Below are 21,332 nucleotides of genomic sequence, written 5' to 3' on the forward strand. Positions count from 1 at the left end.
ACAGTTTTGTGTTTGACCTCCATGGAGTCAGTTGACACTTTGCTTTCTGAGCATGTTGTTACTGGTGAATTTCATGAGCACGAGTATTCAGGTAGCAATTTAGAGCAAAGCTCTTTAAAATTATGTCGACCTTTATTAACATGAGATATTCTGAAGTAATGACAAGCACTTTTGTAAGTCGCTCTGGATAAGAGCGTCTGCTAAATGCCATAAATGTAAATGTAAATGTAAATATGAGAAAATGAGCACAGCTTTACACCGATACCTGATACCAATAGCAGCATCGATGCATCCCTGCTAAGAATGCAAAGGAGCAGTCAAACAATCAGGCTTAACAAAATATAGCAAGGATAGTTTATGCTGCTTGTTCACTTTACTTAATATCTAACAGATTTTAATATATAACATATTTGATTTTTATTAACATCAGTTCTAGGTCACTATCGTGGGATACCACAGTTCAATTTTTGAACACAGTTCATTTTTGTTGATTTGTATTCTTTCTAATGTTACATATTGTATTATGGTTAAAAACCTATTGTGGACACGTTGCACAGTACTACTGTATATGCATGTTTGTGTTCACATTAAGGCACTTAATGTTGTTTTTTTATGTATCCTTTTTTAATGTTAAGCATATTTCATAAAGATGGAACATTTACATTTATGGCATTTTGCTGACGCTCTTATCCAGAGCGACTTACAACTTCATCATTTTACACAGGGGGGGGGCCAAGATGGTGTTAGGAGTCTTGCCCAAGGACCCTTATTAGTATAGTGTAGGGTATTTACCCAAGTGGGGATTGAACCCCAGTCTACAGTGTAGAAGGCAAAGGTGTTAACCACTACACTAACCAACCACCCGTACCAACAGTATAACGTATCATATTTTGATATTGTGACTAGTATGTTAGCTTGTAGCGTGTGTGTTAACTTGAGGCTAACAGCCTTAGACTGTTTTTTTGTTTGACAAATGCTTTTTGTGATCAACTGCTTTTATTTTTTTCAAATGTACCTTTACAAAAAACAAGTACTTTGGGACACTTTAAATCCCCACACCAAATCTGATACACCCATTCCTCACATTTGGTGGCAGGTCACTTCTACACAAGGGGGAAAAACATAATTACTAAAAATAATTACTATAGCAAACATAAAACCTACACATGCATATAAGCAATGGATACATGCACATACATACACACATACAAAGCATTTACTACAGCAGATCTTTTACTCTCCCAACCACTGAGACACAGGCTCACGGTTCGTTGCTTTACGCTGTGACTATTAGACAGAGTCAGAGATGAATCACCATTTAAACGTGGCAGCTTGTTCTACTTTTACCATGGAAATCTGACAAAGGAGTCGCAGCGCTTCCAGTGGTGGACAGTAACTAAGTAAATGTAATTCGTTACTGTACTTAAGTAGTTTTTTTTCTGTATCGGTACTTAAGTATTTCCATTTTGGGCGACTTTTTACTTTCACTCCATGACATTTCAAAGTTTACTTTTTACTCCAGTACATTTTGAGAAATCTGTCATTCCTTTCGGTTTTTGTGTGTACAAAAAAGGTAACACGTCAAAACAGGAGAAGCGCAAAGCAAGAACACTAATGATGGAACTAATCTAACCTGTAAATAGACCACAATATAGAAATATGTACACATGCAGTCGTGACTGGCATGTTTCTTTTTTTCTGAATTCATACAAACACTTTCATTTTATAGTAAATTAGTTTCGGTTAGTTCATGTTTATGAACAGAGACCTACAGATCAATACACTAAAGGAAAACTTATTTGTGCTCCTGAGTTTAAAGCCAGTTTTTATTCAACTTGTAACTAATTTACAAAGTAATCTCAAACTGAAACTTTGCTTGTTGGTAAAAGTGATTTCAGAGCCACTCGGTTCTCCCTGATGGAAACTGTTTACCTTCAATGTTTTGTGCTTATGATTATTTTAATAGACATCAGCATCACTAATTAATGACGTTCTATTAAAAGACTGGTTTACCAAGAGAGACACTGGAGGATTTTCACCTACAATGAGTTCATGAAGCGAGTCTTGTTATAAAAATGATAACAGGACATCAGAGCCATAATTAATCTTTTAGTACTTTTACTTTCGATACTTAAATACATTTGAAGGCAAATACTTTAGTACTTTTACTCAAGTTGAGGTCTAGAGTAAGGACTTCTACTGTTACTGGAGCAGTATTTTACCCAGAGTATCTCTACTTTAACTCCAGTACATGATCTGTGTACTTCGTCCACCTCTGAGCGCTTCTCTGTGAGAGCTCTATGGTCTCTTCGGCCACTTCTGTCCCCCGTTATATAAAAACATGACTGGAAAACGCGAGAACGCTCCTCAGTGAATGCAGGTGAATGGAGCTAAACGGTGAAAAGCGAAGAATTTAAATAGTTTCTAAACACTTGCCCAAGACCTTCCTGTAATTTTTAAATTATGTTTCACTAAAAAAGCAAAGAAAGACGTGTTTTGGTCAGTTTTTAATCTGCTGTAACTGGACTTCAAACGCGCTTAAAATATAACAGAATATAAAAATATAAAACATTTTGGGCTGTTTTCTGCGGGATGTGAATGCATTATTGTAGAGAAATGATCAGGCATTTCTAGAGCGGAACTTTACTCAGACGCTCCGAGTGAATTCCTTTATTTGGCCTCGCCGTCCGGCGGTTCACAAACCCGGAAGACCTCGCTCGGTTGATCGCAGACTCCGCGCGTCCCGCCCCGGAAAGCCCTCCGCCGCCATTTCAGGCAGCAGCAGCGTGTTGCTCGTTCTCCGCGCCACATTCATGGGCCGCAGCGTCGCTGTTTTCTTTTAAATTCGAGATCGTTTGTCTGTAGTTGTTAGTGTTTTTAGTTCAGAACACAGGTTGGTAAAGTAAAGATGAGCTACGGCCGCCCTCCGCCCGACGTCGAGGGCATGACTTCGCTGAAAGTGGACAACTTGACGTACCGCACGTCGCCCGAGACTCTGCGCCGCGTCTTTGAGAAATACGGACGCGTCGGAGATGTGTACATCCCACGGGACCGCTACACCAAGGAGAGCCGCGGCTTCGCCTTCGTCCGTTTCCACGACAAGAGGGACGCGGAGGACGCAATGGACGCGATGGACGGCGCGATCCTGGACGGGCGCGAACTGCGGGTGCAGATGGCGCGCTATGGCCGCCCGCCCGATTCCCTGTACGGCCGCCGCGGAGGCCCACCACGCAGATACGGTGGCTACGGACGGAGAAGTCGCAGGTACTGGTCGGCGTGTTAATAACAGTAGAAAGAACTTACTCAGTTGTGCCTGTTCCGACTGGAACTCTCACTGGCTAACCGTTAAAGGTGCCAAAACGGCTTCGAAGCGCGGAGAATGAGCTAACCTAGCTATTACCTGTGTAGGCCCTGTCTGAGCGCCGCTTCAGCCCTGATCCAAGGCTAGATAGCTTATAGCTTACGAAGCTTCGCTTAGCTTCCTGTTCGAGTTTTCGTGTTCAGTCTTAAATGATGCAGCATGGATAACTGGTGATCGATCTGGAGTTTGCTAAGCCGTGTTTGACCTGTTTATTCGCAAGTAGGATCGCTGTGCGTAATCGAGGCCTTCTTGTTTGAGCCCTGCCTTTGACCCCAATGCTAGCTGGTTAGCATTAGCTTGTAATGCCGCGAAAAAGTAAAGTTATGGGGGAAAGTAGTCAGCTGGTCAGTTTCCATAGTCGATTAAAGAAACAGTATTTGCATAATTAACACTTATTTGTAGTTAGGTGCATATGGTTACAGCATTTGCAATACTTTGGCTTTTCCAAACACCTAGCAGACGTTATGGCTAATAAACTCGTTGGCCAGCGGTCGGCTTGTTGGCTAACTCTACAGGTGTGATGGCTATCAACTCTTTTGGCTTAGACTAAGTTCTGAACTCGCTTCGTAACGTGGAGATAAAACTTATCAGTTTTGTGTATTTTCCTTTCGCAGAGAGTCTCTTGTATCTAACTTTTTTGCTTTACCGATGTTTTGTAGCCGCAGCCCTCGTCGCAGGAGACACAGCCGCTCCAGGAGCAGGAGCCGCTCTCGCTCCCGAAGCAGATCCCGCTACAGCAGGTCGAGGTCCAGATCCAGGTCCTACTCTCGTTCCCGATCTCGCTCAAAGAGCCGCACGCCGCGTCGCAGCAAGTCCAAATCGGCGTCCAGATCCCGCTCGAGATCCAAGTCTAAGTCTCGCTCCAGAAGTCGCAGCCCTCGATCAAACAGGGGGTCCAAGTCGAGATCCAGATCCAGGAGCCGAGCCAAATCTCCTGAGGGGAACGGACCTGCTCAGGAGTCATGAACCCAAGCCTAGGTAAGCAGAGGCAATTGGGTAAATATGGTGGCCCAGGTTTTTTTTGTCCATAATCAAGAATGTGTTCCAACCTGAACAGACCTTAACTTGTAGTTACATGTTTCAAATAGTTATTGCTGATTTTATAGTACACTAAATTACTGGAATGCAGTGCATATTTTCCAAAATGGCTGCAAGTCGCAGTGCACGGTCACTACATATAGGCAGTTTAATAAGTGCCAGACGAAATGGGGGAGAATCTCCCACGGACATGTCTAGATAAGGTGTATTTAAGAATATACACGCATAAGAGACAATGCTACGCCAAGCATTTCAACTTAAATGTCAGTTTGTCAGCCTGTTATCGGCAACTTTGGGGAACAAACACATTAGCAAGAATAAGAAGGAATGCATGATTTAGATGTCTTTTAATGCATATCCTGTAACTGGTCTGGAGCAGTTGAAGGTAAAGCAGTAAGTATTTCTTTATTTGAAAACAATGGATAATGGGTGGTAAATCTTTCATCTAAATGTGGAATTCTTTCCTCCAAGCTGCTGATTCCTGTTTGCAAAAGAGGAGTTTGGGGGCAGTTTGAGAGCAGTTAGTGTGTGATCCGACCATTGGCTGCCTGCTGCTGGTTGGCGGTTGCTATGGAGCAGGTCGGTCTCATTGAGTGTTGAGGTGGTGTTGAGGTACGTTCGAAGGACTATGGACTGAGGCCTTTTTCATCATCCTTCTCATACGCCCATGTCTATCGTTGCATAGACAAAAGCAGGATGGAAAGGGGGTGGTTTCTCAAAGCTTGTTTAAGGAGTCAGCAACCAGCATTTTTTGACAGTTTTTGTTTTCCCAGTGAAAGTATTAGGCAGTTACTTGCTAAGTGTTTTGTGCGTTGGTATGCTGACATCTTAAAGTTGCTTTTGGAAATGCATACCCCACCCCCAGGTTTGTTGGTTTATTTACTTGAGGTTGCCTGACACCAATTGAGGTGTACGCATAAACTTATGCAACTTGCCAGAAGCTTGTTGCTGTGTGGAAGTTTTTTTTTTTTTTTTTTTTTTTTTTTTTTTTTTTTTTTTTATTGAAGGTCACCAAAAGTGAGCATTGCTTAACAAGCAACTCACTTTTATGGAGATGTACAAGCCACAATTTGCTTGTATAACTATCATCTACTTCTGTGTTCCTTAAAGCTCACTAACTCTTTTCTTTCCTAGATAATCTCAGATGATTGAGACTACAGAGAGCATCGCTTCAAATGGAGACGTCTGCGGATTTCTAAATTCACCTGATCAGATTGAAAGGTTATTGTAACTTGGTCTACATCTTTTAAATGATTTTTTTTTTTTGTCAGTTGTCCAGAATTTTCTGTATCAAATATTTTGAAGTTTGTGGTCATATTGAATATTTACATATAAATGGGATTCTTAGGTGAAAACGTTTTTCATTTTTTGCTAGTTTTTTGCATTTGTTTAGTACTTCATGTAATTGAATCTCCCAGACAATAAAGTAAGTTCTTTTTAATCACAACTCCTTAATCCTTTTCTTTAACACCTTGTGTATTCAAGTCTTGGATATAGTAAATGAGTTCCTCTTTCTCTTTACTGTGTAGGCAAATTTTGGCCAAGTATTGAACTTATGCAAGCCAATCAAATTTGATTTGGACAAAAATTAAATACTTGTCATGTAAAGTCATACTTTTGTGGTTGCTGAGCAAACGTGTTTCTTTTGTGTGGTACTTACTAAGTTCACGGAATTGTGATTTTCTAATATTCTCTCTTGTGTATCTTTTGTGCACTAGGCGCAGTTGCGCAGCAGTTGAGTATTGCTGGTTAGCTGTTAAGGTGGCGTGTTGCAGTGCAGAGTGCTTGGCTGTTTCCAGTATTCTCCTGATTGCTCCTGTGTAACGGCTTGATTTGACGGTTTTTAAGCTGCAGCAGATCGTCTTTTTTTTAGAATGGTCCTATTCAGGTCTTTCTGTTGGGGGGTGGGGGGGCTGTTTTGTTTGACATCTTGAGTCTGATGCACATTGGGAGGGAGAATCCATTTATCACTCTTTCAATAGCAACACTTGTCTATCTGTGGAAGAAATACTTAATTGTAAGTTCCATGTGAATGCTAATAAATTTTTGTTAATGCTTAAGTGTAGATGTAATTCTTTAATGAAATAACACGCTTACTTGTAGTTGAGTCCATTTAACAAATTTCACTCGCATTGGGCACCAATTGTGGCCTGGATTTTTATTTTTGGCTGGGAATATAGTTGTGGCAAACACTCATAGTGAGTTGCCACCCTAACAAGTATGACCATCTGTACTTAAATGAGGAATTGCACATTTATTTCGAAAGCTACTTGAATTACTAGCTCAAATGACCAGTGAACCAACATGTCTTATGTGCTTTTATATGTATTGTTGGTAGGGGTGAAATAGGGGTAAATCTGTCATACTTTTGTATTATGTACCTGCCTGGACCTCTTTACCATGATAAACTTAAAAAAAAAAATCCAAAATCGATTTAAAACGTTTTAGGCATTAACTATGTTCATAACTATTTTGTTGAATAGATTTTAGCCCTTACTGTCATTTGCAACCAATGTGGACAGTTGTGCCCGTCTCTAGAACAGCATTTGTCACTGACAGTTTACATCTCACTGATTTACATTCAGATGGTTCTTCAAGAGTATTCAGTAAAGGTTTTATATAGAACCATGAACATTCAAAAGAACTGCAGGATTAAACGGTTCTTCAGAATGTGGTGTAGATGGTTCTGTTTAGCACTAAAATAGGGTTCTATTGTGTCAACCTTAACAAAAGCAGAGCCCTTTTTGACACCAGAGAGAATCCTTTTAAAAAAAGGTCGAATATTGAACCATTTACAGCACATTCATCAGTCTTTTACGATGCAGCGAAACCTTTAGTCATGCAAAGGGTTTTTTGAGTGTTAACGGTTTTATATAGGACCGCTTTGTTTACTAGAGAGCCCCTGTCTGTAGAGAAACGTCTTCAAAAATGATGCAAATCCACTTAGTCTGGAAAAGTACAAACTATTGAAACTAAACTGGGAAGCTTGTACCACGATTATGGATGGGCAGGGGTGGGGGTCGGGTTCTATTACGATGTCAAGGTTGTAACAATAGAAGAACCCTCTGTGCTGCTCTATAGAACCACATGCAGCGCGTTCTCTGACGATCTGAAGGACTATTACACAAATGGTTATAAATAGAACTTATGGCTCTAAACAGAACCATTACCTTTACTGAAAACCATTTTCTAAAATGTGTAACGATACAATTAACGGCATTTACAAGTTGTATAACATGGAAAGTCTGATCTTGAAAATGTGGATTAAAAGAGGAAGAACCTTCGGACCGACTCCAGAGAACAGTGGGCTGCGTAGCAGTAACGCAGACAACGGCGCATATGTGTATGACCTAAATAATCTAGACATCCATGATAAGTCAAAACTTTAAGCGAATTGCTAGCACAGCTTGTACAGTCGCCATAGAAAAGCGTTGCTAACGGAATGGGACACTGGAGCAGCTAGATGGGTATAAAGCCTCCAGCACTGAGCAGTGGAGCTGCGTTCTTTGGACCACTAGAGTGCCATCCAGAACATTTGGAGGAGCAGGAGTGGCGTCTGTGATCCAGAACTAATAATCCAGCATCCACACTTGATCACACTAATGCTTTTGTGGCTAAATGCAATGCTCCAGTTTATCGCCTTCCCCCGTATTAATGCCCTTGATTTGCGAAGAAGCTTTCGGACATTTAGGACCTGTTTCCCAAACATGGATTAAGCTTAGTTTTTGGACTAAACTACAGTACAAATAGTGATTTACGCCTGAAAAGTCTTTTCAGTCTAGGTTTAAGTGTGATGAATTTGCCCACGGCGTGTCTACAAACTAGACTGGGTAGGCTGCACTGCTGCGTTCGAGAAACGCAGGTTTACATATTCCACATATGTGTAGTTAGGCCCCAGTGCCTGCGCAAAAGCCCCGCTGAATGTAGTGCTCAACCGCACAGCAGGATTTAGAGCTCAGTACCGTCCAGCTAGCCGTAGCACTGATTTCCCTTTCTTATCCAAACGGGCTCTTAAAACGGGGTGTGGGAGCTTGTACGTTACCCATCTCTGCTTAAAGCCTGCTTGTAACGACGGCTTCTTAAAATAACGAAATTTAAATAAAGACGTCCGAAGATTCCTTAGAGGAAGCTCAATGTAAGCGAGCGACTAGCAGCTACAAAGTTCACACAGGACGTCATGGACCCGCCTGTGGACGCGTGGGTCGTCCTGCCCGCAGTCGTCTTCACACTGCTCGCTGTGGTCGTAGCAACTGTTGTGTTGAGAAAAAACGAGCGTCCTGCAGATTCGACATCCACCCCGAAGAGCAGGGACGTTTCGGAGGACACACATAAGGAATGTGAGCTGTCGAGGCCGCTAGAGGCGCTCGGACACAGCACCGGAGAGAGGGAGAGAACCACCGAGCGCTCTGAGGTAGGCTGGACCGGGGGGGGGGGGGTATGCTGATCACCATCTAAATAACCTTACAGCGGGCATATTTACATTCACAAATATTTATTTATATTAATAAATAACATGCGGATTTAAAGGGAAAATCTACTGATTTATTTCTAAAAAAAAACGCTTTAATTATTATTCCAAACGACCAGTGAACCAACATATGTCTTATGGACTTTAGTATGTATTTTTGGTGGTGATCGATCTGGAAAACCTTTTTTTGTGTTTATCATGTACCTGTATGCGCCTCTCTGCCATTAAAGTTTTTACATAATTGTAACTGAATAGATTTTAGAGGCATTTCTACAATCTTGTACTTGTTTTGGAACTGTACACAATCAATCAATCAGTAAAACCCTGTCTTTGTTTAATAGATGTACTGTTTCTGTGGCTTTGGTGTTGATAAAAGCAAAAAAGTTCTCGCATAATTTCACATCCACAAAGGCAAATTTAATAATCCCAAAACAGAGATTGGTCAGCATCACACTTAAAGCTGAAACCAGGCGATATGTAACATCCATCAAAGATTGTACAAGTCTCCGGAGCTGTTCTGGAGAGACGGAACTCCATTCTCCCAAAAGATTTCACTTCAGTGAGATTTCACTTCATGGTAGTGAGAGCGCTCTCGGTGTAAAATCTCCCACAAGTGTTTAACTGGGTAGAGATCTGATGACTGTGAAGGGCATAGCATATGATTTATGTATTAAACTATTAAACAGGGCATTACTATCCTGAACAAGGCCACTCCCAGCAGGATACAACTGTCTCATCATAGGATAAAGTGATTAAATGTACAACCCCAATTCCAATGAAGTTGGGACGTTGTGTAAAACATAAATAAAAACAGAAAACGATGATTTGCAAATCCCTTTCAACCTATATTCAATTGAATACACTAGAAAGACAAGATATTTAATGTTCAAACAGATAAACTTTATTGTTTTTTGCAAATATTCACTCATTTTGAATTTGTTGCCTTCAACGCATTCCAAAGAAGTTGGGACAGGGGCAACAAAAGGCTGGGAAAGTTGAGGAATGCTCAAAAAACACCTATTTGGAACATTCCACAGGTGAACATAAAGGGGGTATAAAGGGAGCATCCCTGAAAGGCTCAGTCGTTCACAAGCAAGGATGGGGCGAGATTCACCACTTCATGAGCAACTGTGTGAGCAAATAGTCCAACAGTTTAAGAACAATGTTTCTCAACGTGCAATTGCAAGGAATTTAGGGATTTCATCATCTACAGTCCATAATATCATCAAAAGATTCAGAGAATCCGGAGAAATCTCTGCAAGTAAACGGCAAGGCAGAAAACTAACATTGAATGCCCGTGACCTTCGATCCCTCAGGCGGCACTGCATTAAAAACCCACATCATTCTGTAACGGATATTACCACATGGGCTCAGGAACACTTCAGAAAACCACTGTCAGTGAACACAGTTCGTCGCTCCATCTACAAGTGCAAGTTAAAACTCTGCCATGCAAAGCGAAAGCCATATATCAACACCACCCAGAAACGCTGCTGGCTTCTCTGGGCCCGAGCTCATCTGAGATGGACTGATGCAAAGTGGATAAGTGTCCTGTGGTCTGACGAGTCCACATTTCAAATTGTTTTTGGAAATCATGGACGTCGTGTCCTCCGGGCCAAAGAGGAAAAGGACTGTCCGGATTGTTATCAGTTGAAAGTTGTTATCAGTTGTTGTCAGCAAAGTTCAAAAGCCAGCATCTCTGATGGTCTGGGGGTGTGTTAGTGCCCATGGCATGGGTAACTTGCACATCTGTGAAGGCACCATTAATGCTGAAAGGTACATACAGGTTTTGGAGCAACATATGCTGCCATCCAAGCAACATCTTTTTCAGGGACATCCTGCTTATTTCAGCAAGACAATGCCAAGCCACATTCTGCACGTGTTACAACAGCGTGGCTTCGTAGTAAAAGAGTGCGGGTACTAGACTGACCTGCCTGCAATCCAGACCTGTCTCCCTTTGAAAATGTGTGGCGCATTATGAAGTGCAAAATATGACAACAGAGACCCCGGACTGTTGAGCATCTGAAGTTGTACATCAAGCAAGAATGGGAAAGAATTCCACCTACAAAGCTTCAATAATTAGTGTCCTCAGTTCCCAAACGCTTATTGAGTGTTGTTAAAAGGAAAGGTGATGTAACACAGTGGTAAACATGCTCCTGTCCCAACTTCTTTGGAACGTGTTGCAGGCATCAAATTCACAATGAGTGAATATTTGCAAGAAACAAAGTTTATCCATTTGAACATTAAATATCTTGTCTTTGTAGTGTATTCAATTGAATATAGGTTGAGAAGGATTTGCAAATCAACATATTCTGTTTTTATTTATCTTTTACACAACGTCCCAACTTCATTGGAATTGGGGTTGTGTATTTGTCTTAATAGTGAGGGGTGTGTGTGTGCCAGCTCTACTGTAATATCCCTCTCCAGCTGCAGATATGCTGTTCTTGCCTGATCACATCCCGTAGTAACATTTTCAGTCACCTAAAAAACTGTTGCTCTACTTTTTATCCATAAACATTGCACTAACACACTGCCATTGGATGTACAGTGTCTTTTGCATAGAACTAAACGCAGATTCCTATTGAAACAATAGCCAGGCGAGCAATCTTTATGACTGAAGCTCTGTGCCCCAACAGTAGACCACCTTTCAAAGTCACTCAGGTCTTTTCCAATTTGGCATCTTGATCCAAAATTGAGGCCAACTCTGCATTTTTATACATGCCACAGATCATGGTAGGTTGTTAATTGTTTAGTCATATATTGCAGTACACCTGTGTGAAAGCATCTGCACTAGTTATGTTTCTCCACTCATTTAATCAGATTTTCTCTTTAATTAGTCTTCTGTCTGTAAGTGTACATTCAACAGAGAATGGCCAGACTGGTTTGAGCTGGCAGAAAGGCTACAGTCACTCAGATAAGCACTCTGTACAGCTGTGGTGAAAAGAAAAGCATCTCAGAAAGGACAACATATTGAACCTTGAGGCAGATGGGCTACAACAGCAGAAGACCACATCTGCTTCTGTCAGCCAAGAGCAGGCGGGCTCACCAAAATGAGACATTTGAAGACTGAAAAAACTTAGCCTTGTCTAATGAAACTAGTTTTCAGCAGAGGCCCAGATGTTAGGGTCAGACTTTGGTGCCAGCAGCATGAATGCATGGACCTAACCTACTTTGTGCCCAGGCTGGTGGAGGTGGTGTAATGGTATGAGGAAGAATTTCTTAACACACTTCGGGCTGATTGATGCCAATCAGTCATTGTTTAAATGCCACAGCCTATTTGAGTATTGTTGCTGACCATGTGCATACCTTCATGGCCACAATTTATGCACCTTTTAATGGCTACTTCAAGCATGATGATGTCAAAGACATCTTAAATGGGTTTCATGAACATGACAATGAGTTAAATGTTCCTCAGTGGCCTTCCCAGTCACCGAATCTTAGTCCAGCAAAACACCTTTGGCATGTGGTAGAACAGGAGATTCAAAGCATGAACGTGCCTTTAAAAAATTTGCAGGGATTGCATTAGGCAACCATGTCAACATAGACCAGAATTTTAAAGGACTGTTTCCAACACCTTGTGGAATCCTTGGCAAGAAGAATTGAGACTGTTTTCAGAGCAAAGTATTCCCTACCCGGTTTTAGTATAGTGTTCCTAATAAAGTGCTTGGTGAGTGTATATGGCATTTGTAGAAAAAAAAGATATTTTCATGGTAAATGATTTAGAAGACACATTCTAGGATATTTTCAATGCATTGTAACTGGCCAACAGCTGACAGATTGCAGTGTTTCCCTCTGTACAAATGAATAACTAAACTGACCTCCCCTTTCTGCCCCTATAACCATGTATGTTGTCAGGAACAGCTCTCAAGCAAAGGCAATGAATCACAGTCCACAGCTCACACAGTCCGGAACCTTGAGGAGAAACCATATAAATCACACCAAGTGCTTGTTGGCAATAAATGTGAAGCTGCTGTTGCACGGAATGATGAGTCTGCCAGCTTTCCCTCAGGTACATTTATTTTTTCACAAACTGATGTCCAGATCTGAAATGTTCCATTTCCCTTGGTCCATATGTTCTGAGCTTGCTGAAATGAAATTTTTCACTTTGGGTTTTATGTCGTTTATTTAATCACTAAATGTATCATATTAATTTAATACAATTGTGGCAAAATAATAGAAACAGTAGAAAATCAAATGTTGATTATGAATAAAATAGTGAAAATTATGTATAATTGAGAAAAATAAAAATGATGTTTACCTTAGATAGAAACCTATCACTTTTGACCATTTACAAAGTTGTATGGCATTTTCTTTTTTTTATGCTAAATGTAGTTACAGGACATGAATGGGTTAATTATGTTAATTAATTAATGTTATATATATATATATATATATATATATATATATATATATATATATATTTATTTATTTATTTTATTTATTTATTTTTTGCACTGTGACTAGGTTATTACATTTTTCACAGCTAGGGAATACAGTTGTTTTTTCTTTCCTTTTGAAATCTAAATAAATATATAGAATTTGTAAAATCCCAACTGTATTCCCTAGCTGTGAAAAATTTAATAACCTAGTCACAGTGCAAAAAAAAAAAAAAAAAAAAAAAAAAAAAAAAAATATATATATATATATATATATATATATATATATATATATATATATATATATAAATATAAATATATATATACTTATGTGTGCTTTACAGTCAAAAAAGGAGGTCATGAGGAGAAGCCCCTGAGGTACATGCCTGGAATGCTGCGAACAAGCCAGCTTGAGAAGATGATGAGTAAAGAAGAGCTGGAGGAAGAACGGAGGTAGTAGCTTACTAATAGTAATATGATAATTAACAGCTAACAATTCTAGTTGTGATTCAGATTTGAGTAGTTGTGCAAATAAATACTTCATTATAAAGTTCTGAGCTGGATCTGTAGCAATAGCCTTCTTGAGGTGATTATATACCAAGCATGTTAAAAAATATTTAAAAAAGTTTGCGTAGTTGAAGTGCCAATAAGTTGTTAGGAGGGCTAATAAAAAGTTAATAATACATAATAAAGTAATAATAAAAGCTAAATTATATCGTTTGACTTGATACATAAAAATTCAGAACACCTTCTAAGAAGAAAATGAAGTTTACTTTTCACTAATTCCTGTTTAACAGGAGAAGATTCACTAAAGGCAGTTTACTAAATCAGAGGCAAGTTGTTTTTTAAACAATCAAGTGAGTTGTTGAAAAATAGTGTGCATAAAAGCTCCCATAACCAAGAGATATTCAAAGTATTTAGACAGAAAATAAAATCAATTAAGGTCATAATCAGGGAGCATGTACAGAATCAAATGTTTTCTTTCCTATGATGTGCAGTTTGTTTAGAAATATCTGAACTCGTATTAAGTGTTGTATGCAGAAAACATCACACTTAGTGAAAAGGCACTCAGACAGCGAGTCTTTACAAAGACCAAAAATACCCAGCCCAGTCATACTCCAGCGTGAAACATGGGGACGGGAAAATATGAGAGGACACAACACACTAGTCGCAAAGGTAGGCTCTTCAAAGCCCTCCATCCTTGGACCTTACCACTCCAATAACTCAGCTACTCTAACAGCAACAGCTACCTCAGCAACAACAGCATATATAAGCTCCTCTTGTTGTTTGATGCCTAGAAAGTCATATTGACTCAGAGAAACAAACACTGGAGCAAGAATAACAGAGAGCAGAATAGGCAAAGGATAAATAAGCTAAATAAATCTTTATAACATGTATGTCATCAGGGTACATGACATAAAGGATAAAATCTGCCACCCATCTGCACACATTTGTCATATGCCTTCAGCGTATTCCCTGTTCAGGTCTATACATAGAAATTTTTGGTGGCAGGAGCTCAAGGTAAAAAGAGGGTAACTTGAAAGTTTAATATTTAGCATATGGCAGACGTTCTTGTCCAGAGAGACAGTCTAGGTGTGTTTCAGAAAAAGCGAACATCTCATTAGGGGTTTTTAAGACGGCCTAAAATATCTATGTTTCTGACCAAACAGGGATTTGCGTTTCCATAATAATGTGTTGTATTGTTAACTACTACTCTATCTGACTTCTGGGTGCGGGAGAGTTAGAACCACCTTTAGGATCTCTCTTAAGAGGTTCACGTTGTCTTATAAGGGGTCTCAAGGTACCTGGGGCCACTAGACAGGTGATCTTGACCAAGGGGGACAGCGAAAATAGTGTCTTATCATTAACATATACACTTATACTACTACTACTAATAATAAAGCAGTAGATGATTATTTGTTTTAGAAAGAGTGTTCAATTAAATTAAGCAAACTTACATTTAACAGTAGAATGATACGGGTCTGTTTTCTGAAAGCAGCTCGAGTGAAGTTGTTGCGAATTGGCAAAGCAATTCTGATATGGTGTATTAGCTGCAATATTGTGAATAAATTCATAGCTAATTATAACAACACCAGCTAGTATGCAGCATTTATACTATTAAAAACAGTGTTCAGAGCAATGCGAAAGATATTCAGATTGGAAGTATTTTGTTAGAAAATAATCAGGGAGCCTGATTCCAGATGCCTTCCAGATCATTTCAGACTTTATGGTCAGACCGCAGCAGCATGCGAACATCATATTTTACTGATATTTTTCCCTCCTGTCGCAGTAATGCTACTTCTTTCAATTTTGACCTAAAAATCTTACATAGTGCTGCTATAATTTTATTTTGAGAAATGCTGGTGCCCTTCCAGTTTACTTCAGCTAACCATTTGAGTGGATAACAAACACTTGTGTAAGTTTCTGTGAATACAAGCATATACTAAATGGCATAACTATGAGCGTTAGAATGAGATGATAATAATAATTATTATTATTATCGTTATTATAATAATAATTATTATTATTATTATTATCTTTATTCTGTATTGTTACGTTTCCCCTCCTTTGTTGGTTTAATTACAGAATGCTTTAAATGCTTTACCATTTATTGGTACTAAGTAGAGAAGAGAGCCTTCTAAAGCTCAGACATGATCTCTTTTCAGTATTTATGGCAGGAGTCTGATGCCAGTTCAGAATAGGATTCTCGTTCTACAAGTCTTTATATTCTGTACACGTCTAAGGATCATGGCTCAGAGTTGAGCTTTTCTCAGAGTGGCACCATTTCCAAACCAGGCTAGCAGGAGTGCGTGGGGGGTGCGGACATTCTTTGTGTGTCAGTAAGACGCACCTTAGCCATACAGCTTAGAAAGATTAATGCTCAGCACCCCACCTTACCTGTACCTATGTAAGTCCACACATAATCACATGCGTCAACATTTTATGTTGGTAATATAGCTTGAGTCTGAATGCACTGTCAACAAGATACACGCAAATGGAGTTACCTCAGCTGCCTTACAGATCTCTTTCTCACGTGCATCTAAAATAGCAAACATATTTGTAAAGGGATTATATATGAAATGGGGAGTGAGATAACACATGAAAAACATCCGGGTCTTATTAAATTACCAGCGATGTTTGTATCGCATTTTCAGTCAAAGAAATAAAAAAATAATAATCGAACAAAGAAGCTGTTAATGTTCTCAGAACAATAGACTGAGCATCCCGTCCAGGCATCAGCATCACTAATTGTGGTTGAGATTAAAGAGGAAAAACAGAAAAAAGCCCTCCAAACTAAGGCATTTCTTAAATGAAAACGTCTTTTTTTGGATTGACAAACTGGAATTTAAAAAACTACCCCCAAATAAAGAAGGCATGAGCTGCAAAGAGTGAACAGAGTAAACACACTAAGTACTGAAAAACCCGTATTATATGAATTAGTTGAGGCTTCTGTGTAATTTTCCATTAAATGTATTTTTGCCGTGGCAAACAGGGACACAATTGCTTATATTGCTTACAAGGCTTATCAACAAGATATAGTGCCCAGCAAGCATCCAGTAAGGAGTAGTGCTGTGCCTGATAAACTAATGTCTGTCTGCAGTGGGGAAGAGGGTAGCTGACAAATTATGCAGTAACAGATGGTATTTAATAAAGTGGCAACTCAGTGTACTTAGTAGTGTCCGACATCTGAAAGGGGTAACACTCATTCTGTTCAACTGGCTGTTATGCATGCTTACAGTACTTGAACAGTGCATTACATGGCAATGTACATATACATCATGGTCAAAGAGTGTGAAGATTGTAGAAGATATTATAGACAATTCAATGTATTACTTTATTATTGACTTTAGTATCAGACGGAAGACTGATTAACTCTGTCACGGAAATTGCTCCGGTCTCATGGAATTATTTACTCACACACACAATGGATGGTTTGAATCAAATGCTTTATTCAGGGTCTAAACAGTGATTAAAAACGAGTAGGTTATAATACTGGGTCAATAAAAGAAACAAACAAAAACTGAAAGGGAAGAACAAAAGACGAGTGGCGTCGATTTTCTGAACATATAAAAGAAACCCTTTGCTTTACTATGCTGAAGAACTTATATGGAGCCCATTCGCGTCAAGATGAGCCCTGCCCCGGCTGATGGCCTCTCTCTTGTTGCACCTGGTTGCGACTCTAATCGGTTCTCGACAGCTTTCCTGCGTGGGCGGCGGGACGCTTGGAGGTACTCAGTGGTGAGAGGCTAGCAGCAAAGCATGGCTGTTCTTAACGGTGACAGCATAGCCCACTAGGTTTACCTTCCTGAACATGGCGGCGTTTAATTCCAGGAAAGAGGCATGGGATGTTTTAGCCACTTTTTAAACCTGCAGTTTTTTGCTCAATGCAAGAAATAAGCTATGGGCTCTCACAAGAAGAAATGTTACAGATACCAAAGGCTTACCTTCAGGCAGATATGGAATGAATGTATGTTCTACATTAGAAAAGCTAAATCAGACTTTTACCTTCAGATATTTACCAATTCAGCTTCAGACTCTTTCAACAGTTAATTTGTTTGAAAACAAATCAGTGCCTATACCAACCCATGTTTTAGTTAATCATTAGCAGGTTTATGATCAGAGAGAGCTTTGCCAAGTGTTTAATGCTTGCTTTGCAGCTGCTAGACATTTATTTGATAATACTAAGCCTTTCAGTAAAGTAGATACACCGCCTGCTGTAAAATATGGTCTCTTTACAATTCACCCTTTCTCTCCTTGCTTAGTAGCTAGACCCCTTAACACCATTAACACTAAAAAATTACAGTAGAGGATAGTTTGGACTTCTTTTCCTGAAGCATGCAACCCTGATGATCCTTTTAATACTCTGCGATCATAAGCTCGTCTTAAATGTTGAGAAAACTACATTTCGGTTGTTTTCTAAAGGCTCTAATGTTGATTTTAATGCTTTAAAAACCACAACCCTGAAGGGATCTTGCAGTGAAAAAGTTAGTGTGTACAGATACATTTTCATTTTTAGACACCATGTTAACAAGCTTACATGTAAACGGAGGCAAAAACCTGGCTTCTTGTATTGAAACAAAGTATGTTTCCCAATGCACACAAGGAAAAATATAGCAGTGCAATTGTCCGCTCTGGTTTATGGTGACGTGATATACAGATCTGCATCTGCAACTACTCCAAAATCTTTAGAGTATACCACTCTGCCTTAAGATTCATTACTGGTGACCCATACAGTAGCCACTATGAACTATATGAAAAGGTTAGCTGGTCATCTCTGGCTTTGCTTCAAGAGATACCTTGGCTTCTGTTCATCTATAAAGCACTTACTGGCCATCATGCATCACAAAAATGCTCAGGGTAAATAAAACTTTTTTCTGTTTGTTCCAATGACTGGATAAACCTTCAGGTGCCAAGAGCGTTTCGCTACAGTGCACCAGTGAGCTGGAATTCAGTTCAGGAAACTCTACAGCTTTGCTTCCTGGTGTCACATGAACATTTTCAACTTGTAGTCTCCACCTCTCCTCAGCTTGCACCTGTTTCATTTGTTTTTAGTTAACTTTTATGACTTGGTATGTTTGTTATTGTGTCACTTTTATTATTCTTTTTATTTATTTTATTGTGAACCTTTTCTCCTTCGCTACTGCCAAGTTGTTTAACATTTTCTATTGCTTTATTTATTTCATTAAATATATCCTTATTTTTTTTTTAAAAATTGATTGAGGGTCATCTGGTGTCTGGTCTAACTAGATATTCACTGTATGATATCCGGATTGGTTTGCTCAAGTTTACTCAACAATTCATGAGAACACCCTTATTTAATTTAGACTGTTGAACAGAATTAAATAAACTCTCGTTGTCAACACGTTTCACCTCCGTTGCTAGTGCTAAGTGCTAAGTAAATAAGTGAACATCTTGAGACACACAAAAGAAAACACTTGGTCATACATCTCCTGACAGGGCATTAAAACACCATGCTTTATCTGGAGTCCTATTTGGGTGTGGCAAAAGATCTCAGTATAATAAACCTACATTCACACTAGTATGTGGGTACTATGTCCTAATGCTTTTACTATCAGGTCTACTAACTTTAATTAATCAGTACTAATTCCAGATCTAAGCTAAGTAACTCAAGAGCTTCATGACTTGATCAACATCTTGGAAAAGGGACAAAACACACGTGATTGCATGAGGAGTGAGGTTGATTTTTGTCAACTCAATTACAAGACTTGCAAAGAATCACCCAGAATGCTGAGAAAATTTAAAAAACAGTGTCCAGAGTAGAAACCCAGTAGCTTCTGATGATCAGCCAAGGTTCAGCAATAATTTACACAATGGTTAAATAACCTTTGAAAATAATTCTTTGTCTGGGAAGATGCATGTCTAATCCTTCCTGATCTGATTAGGGAGCACTGTTGGCCATTGGAGAAACAGTTCCATTTAGTGAGTTATCGCTGAACTTTTGGCTTATGTCAGTTAAGAAAGAGGACATTTTAGCATCTGGGAAAACATCTGTCGTAAAAATGGTGCCTCTACAGGCCGAAGTTCTGCGTTCTTGTTTCTGTACTGTAACTATGGAGAGGGTTTGATGCTGCAATGATTGTCCACAGTTGAGAGAGCAACTTTGTGCCAAAGTTCACCTTAAATCCGTCATCTTCACTGCAGTGTGTTTCTTTTCAGAGTTCAACAGGAGCAGTTAGCCGCTATCTTCAAGCTGCTAAAGGAAAACCAGGATACATTTGGTGAGGTGACAGAGAAAGACATGGAGGAACAGCTCAAGCTTTACTCCATCTGAAGAAGACTGTACTGAACTTGCAGCAAGAAGGGACAGGAGAGAAGGGACGTACGCCATGCCGGGTTAGCCTAACCAATCAGTGTCGATGCTCAGATGTGAGGAAAAATCACACAGATATGTGAAAATGATTCCATCCGTCATGATTTTGAACATGAACCACAACTCCAAAATTCTAAAGGCCATTGTATTTAGTCAAGTTTCTTTCAGCTTCCAGCTGCTCAACAGCATTTTTGAATGCAACTTGCTCTCCATCTTTACTTACATTTTTGTTCGTTTTTATAGATTGTTAGATCCTTTGCTCTGATGGGGTATTAAGGGAACACTCCAGCCACAATAAAAAATGTCTACATCTCTACATATCACTACATCTGTTGTAAATATTCCAACTCTGCATTCTACAGTGGTGCCACCGTAGTATCTAGTGTGAAATTTTCTGGTTTAGAAGGAAAATACCCTTCTGAAGATGTCTCACGGAGCTTGGAGGAACAATTAAAAAAACCTGCCGTTGCTTTGGGATTTTTGTGGGAAATGTCTTTGTTCCCCCCACAAGCTGATGAATGTAAGGAAGACCACTAACATTACTGCTTAGATGCCAAATATTCTCTTGCAGCCATGCAACTTCTTCAAATTGTCATTATAATAAAGACAATGAATATACTCAAGTGACAGAAATGACTTGTCAGATAAAGAGGACAAGTTAAAAGCTAGTTAGCAAGGTCAGCAAGGTAGGTACCTGAATATCAAGATATCTTTCCTCAGTTTGGCTTCTTTTCTCTGGCTTAAAGGGTAAAAACTCTGATGTCTTAATTTGTGCTTAATAAATGTAGAATTGACAATTGGCTGTATTTGTTAGCCTGTAGATGAGTGGCTAGGCTAGCAGTCAGGATTGGTTGACACAAGGATTTTCAATGGTTGTATGATGTATGTGTAATTTATGCTCTGTACTGTATTGAGGGAACAGTGATGAATGATTGATGGAACGATATATAAAACACAAATGGACGAGGCTGAGGAGTACGATGTTGTGCTAGGCCGGAATGCCCCAGAAAGTTATTGCATTAGTCTACAAGGAACAAACAAAGGAACAAACAAAGGCACTATAGACACAGCTTTTACACAGTCAGTCCTGATACAAAAGTATTTATCTGCAGTAATTCATAAATAAAAAAGTAATACATTATGCATAAATCTGCAACATAAATAGTTTTGCTGTGATTGACCAGCAATTTCAGTGAACTCCAAATAAAGCATTTGCCAACGTTGGCTTTTGGTTTTCTTTGCTTCACATTCTGCATAGAA

The 21,332-nt window shown here is 39.4% G+C and overlaps 2 protein-coding genes across 7 annotated transcripts; both read left to right on the forward strand.

The window, feature by feature from the left end:
* Positions 1-2,744: 2,744 nt before the first annotated feature.
* Positions 2,745-6,459, forward strand: srsf2a (serine and arginine rich splicing factor 2a). 5 transcript variants are annotated; one of them, XR_005131314.1, is made up of 4 exons: positions 2,747-3,264; positions 4,021-4,339; positions 5,534-5,620; positions 6,118-6,459. XR_005131314.1 is itself a non-coding variant. In XM_017702624.2 (3 exons), exons 1-2 carry the CDS (start codon positions 2,909-2,911, stop codon positions 4,325-4,327), a joined length of 663 nt encoding a protein of 220 aa, XP_017558113.1. In that variant the 5' UTR covers positions 2,747-2,908; the 3' UTR covers positions 4,328-4,339; positions 4,871-6,459. The 5 variants fall into 5 exon arrangements, 4 of the variants coding, with proteins under 4 accessions (XP_037399998.1, XP_017558113.1, XP_017558119.1 ...); XM_017702624.2 differs by having other exon boundaries at positions 4,871-6,459; XM_017702630.2 differs by having other exon boundaries at positions 5,534-6,459.
* A 1,755-nt stretch (positions 6,460-8,214) lies between these two features.
* Positions 8,215-21,296, forward strand: LOC108430236 (matrix-remodeling-associated protein 7-like). Of its 2 annotated transcripts, none has more exons than XM_017702597.2 (4): positions 8,215-8,810; positions 12,726-12,873; positions 13,585-13,693; positions 19,919-21,296. In XM_017702597.2, exons 1-4 carry the CDS (start codon positions 8,577-8,579, stop codon positions 20,031-20,033), a joined length of 606 nt encoding a protein of 201 aa, XP_017558086.2. In that variant the 5' UTR covers positions 8,215-8,576; the 3' UTR covers positions 20,034-21,296. The 2 variants fall into 2 exon arrangements, with proteins under 2 accessions (XP_017558086.2, XP_017558076.2); XM_017702587.2 differs by having other exon boundaries at positions 8,290-8,810; positions 12,720-12,873.
* Positions 21,297-21,332: the final 36 nt, after the last annotated feature.

Source organism: Pygocentrus nattereri, chromosome 13 (genome assembly GCF_015220715.1).
Source record: "Pygocentrus nattereri isolate fPygNat1 chromosome 13, fPygNat1.pri, whole genome shotgun sequence".
Lineage (NCBI taxonomy): Eukaryota > Metazoa > Chordata > Actinopteri > Characiformes > Serrasalmidae > Pygocentrus > Pygocentrus nattereri.

What these genes read in the sequence shown, in the direction of transcription:
- srsf2a (XM_017702624.2), top strand. Translation starts at nt 2,909, where the DNA reads ATGAGCTACGGCCGCCCTCCGCCCGACGTCGAGGGCATGACTTCGCTG. An exon ending in TACGGACGGAGAAGTCGCAG is followed by an intron (nt 3,265 to 4,020) that starts GTACTGGTCGGC and finishes GATGTTTTGTAG; the next exon opens with CCGCAGCCCTCGTCGCAGGA.
- LOC108430236 (XM_017702587.2), top strand. Translation starts at nt 8,577, where the DNA reads ATGGACCCGCCTGTGGACGCGTGGGTCGTCCTGCCCGCAGTCGTCTTC. An exon ending in GTCTGCCAGCTTTCCCTCAG is followed by an intron (nt 12,874 to 13,584) that starts GTACATTTATTT and finishes TGTGCTTTACAG; the next exon opens with TCAAAAAAGGAGGTCATGAG. An exon ending in GAGCTGGAGGAAGAACGGAG is followed by an intron (nt 13,694 to 19,918) that starts GTAGTAGCTTAC and finishes GTTTCTTTTCAG; the next exon opens with AGTTCAACAGGAGCAGTTAG.